This window comes from Phaethon lepturus, unplaced genomic scaffold (assembly GCF_000687285.1).
Source record: "Phaethon lepturus isolate BGI_N335 unplaced genomic scaffold, ASM68728v1 scaffold39693, whole genome shotgun sequence".
Classification (NCBI taxonomy): domain Eukaryota; kingdom Metazoa; phylum Chordata; class Aves; order Phaethontiformes; family Phaethontidae; genus Phaethon; species Phaethon lepturus.
Genome location: NW_010529050.1, coordinates 1 through 1,588, shown reverse-complemented (window position 1 = coordinate 1,588; position 1,588 = coordinate 1). Strand labels below are relative to the sequence as shown.

Below are 1,588 nucleotides of genomic sequence, written 5' to 3'. Positions count from 1 at the left end.
CAGGGAAGGTCCCCCCGGCCAGCCGGGGCCAGCCCGGCACTAGACGTACTGCTTTTTGGAGGCTGAGCTCCCGGGCCGGCTGCATAGCTTCTCCTCCGGGGCAGGGGCTTCAGCAGCCCTGGGGGCATAGGGGTCTGACAGGGGTCTGCTGCTGCTGCCCAGCGCCAGGTTCTCCTCGTTGTGGAAGTTGGCCCAGTTCTGCTCGCTGGAGAGCTTGTTGTAGGCCTGGTAGGGCGGCGTGTGGCTCTCGGCCATGGGCAGGAAGGGGTAGTGCTTGGGCGGGTAGGGACCTGAGACCATGTCATCGGCAAAGGTGTCTCGGCTCGGGCCAGCCGGCCCCGACACCTTCTTGATGTTGGTAAGCAGGTTCTTGCAGCAGAGGTGGAAGAGCTCCAGGAGGTTCAGGATTAAGGAGATCAGGCCCATCACCAGCATGAAGATGATGAAGATGCTCTTCTCGGTAGGGCGAGAGATGAAGCAGTCCACCTGATGGGGGCAGGGGTCCCTCTTGCACACGTAGCGGGGCACCATGGAGAAGCCATACAGGTACCACTGGCCAACGAGGAAGCCAGCCTCAAAGATGCTCTTGCAGATCACACTCATGATGTACGTCCACATCAGCGCCCCTCGGATCTTGAGTCGCCCGTCCTCAGTCACGTAGATCTTGGACATCTTCTTCTCCACAGCTGCCAGGGCCTGCTCAATCTTTGGGTCCTTGCTGTGGATAGCCCGAAGCTCACTCTCCTGTTGCTTCAGCTTCTCCTCCTTCCGAGAGAGATAGACAACATGGCCCAGGTAAATCAGGGTGGGGGTGCTGACAAAGAGGAACTGGAGCACCCAGTAGCGGATGTGGGAGATGGGGAAGGCTTTGTCATAGCAGACGTTGGTGCAGCCTGGCTGCTTGGTGTTGCACACGAAGTCCGACTGCTCGTCTCCCCACACAGACTCCCCAGCCAAGCCCAAGATGAGGATCCGGAAGATGAAGAGCACGGTGAGCCAGATCTTCCCGATCACAGTTGAGTGCTCCTGGACTTGATCCAGCAGTTTCTCTAGGAAACCCCAGTCACCCATCTTCGTGCCTCTGCCAGCAGAGAGGGGAGGGGAGCCAAGTCAATTCTCTGCTTCCATGCTGGAGAGCACAGAGCAGGCAGGGCCACCTAAACCCCATGCTTTCTCGGGACATGGCTGCTCAGCAGAGGGTCCCAGCAAACCCACTGAGGAACATCTCACACCCGGGGGAGGGAGCCAGGCAGCATTTCTGAGCCCAGGAGTGACCCTCCTACACCCCACTGGCCAGTGTGGAAACATGGGACTGGGGGAAAAGAGGCAGCACAGGGATTTGCCTGCCCCCAGCAGCACCCAGCCTGCAGCACCCATGGCTCATGGCTGTCCCAGCCTCCCAGGACACAGCCCACAGTGAAGGGCTCACTGGCTGGCTGGTTTGGGACTGCCCTGGGAGGTCAGGACCACAGCACCCAGAGAGGGGGCACGGTGGGGGCTCCAGGAGCAGCCCAGCTTTGCCTCTCCCACAGCCCACCACCCCAGCTTTACTGAAGGACAGAGAGCAGCAGGGTCGTGGTGAGGGGAG

General features: G+C 60.5%; 1 protein-coding gene across 1 annotated transcript; it reads right to left on the bottom strand.

Moving 5' to 3' along the window:
• Positions 1-34: 34 nt before the first annotated feature.
• On the bottom strand, positions 35-1,112 carry GJA4 (gap junction protein, alpha 4, 37kDa). The gene has a single exon (XM_010283833.1). The coding sequence runs from the start codon at positions 1,069-1,071 to the stop codon at positions 40-42; it is 1,032 nt and encodes a 343-aa protein (XP_010282135.1). The 5' UTR covers positions 1,072-1,112; the 3' UTR covers positions 35-39.
• Positions 1,113-1,588: the final 476 nt, after the last annotated feature.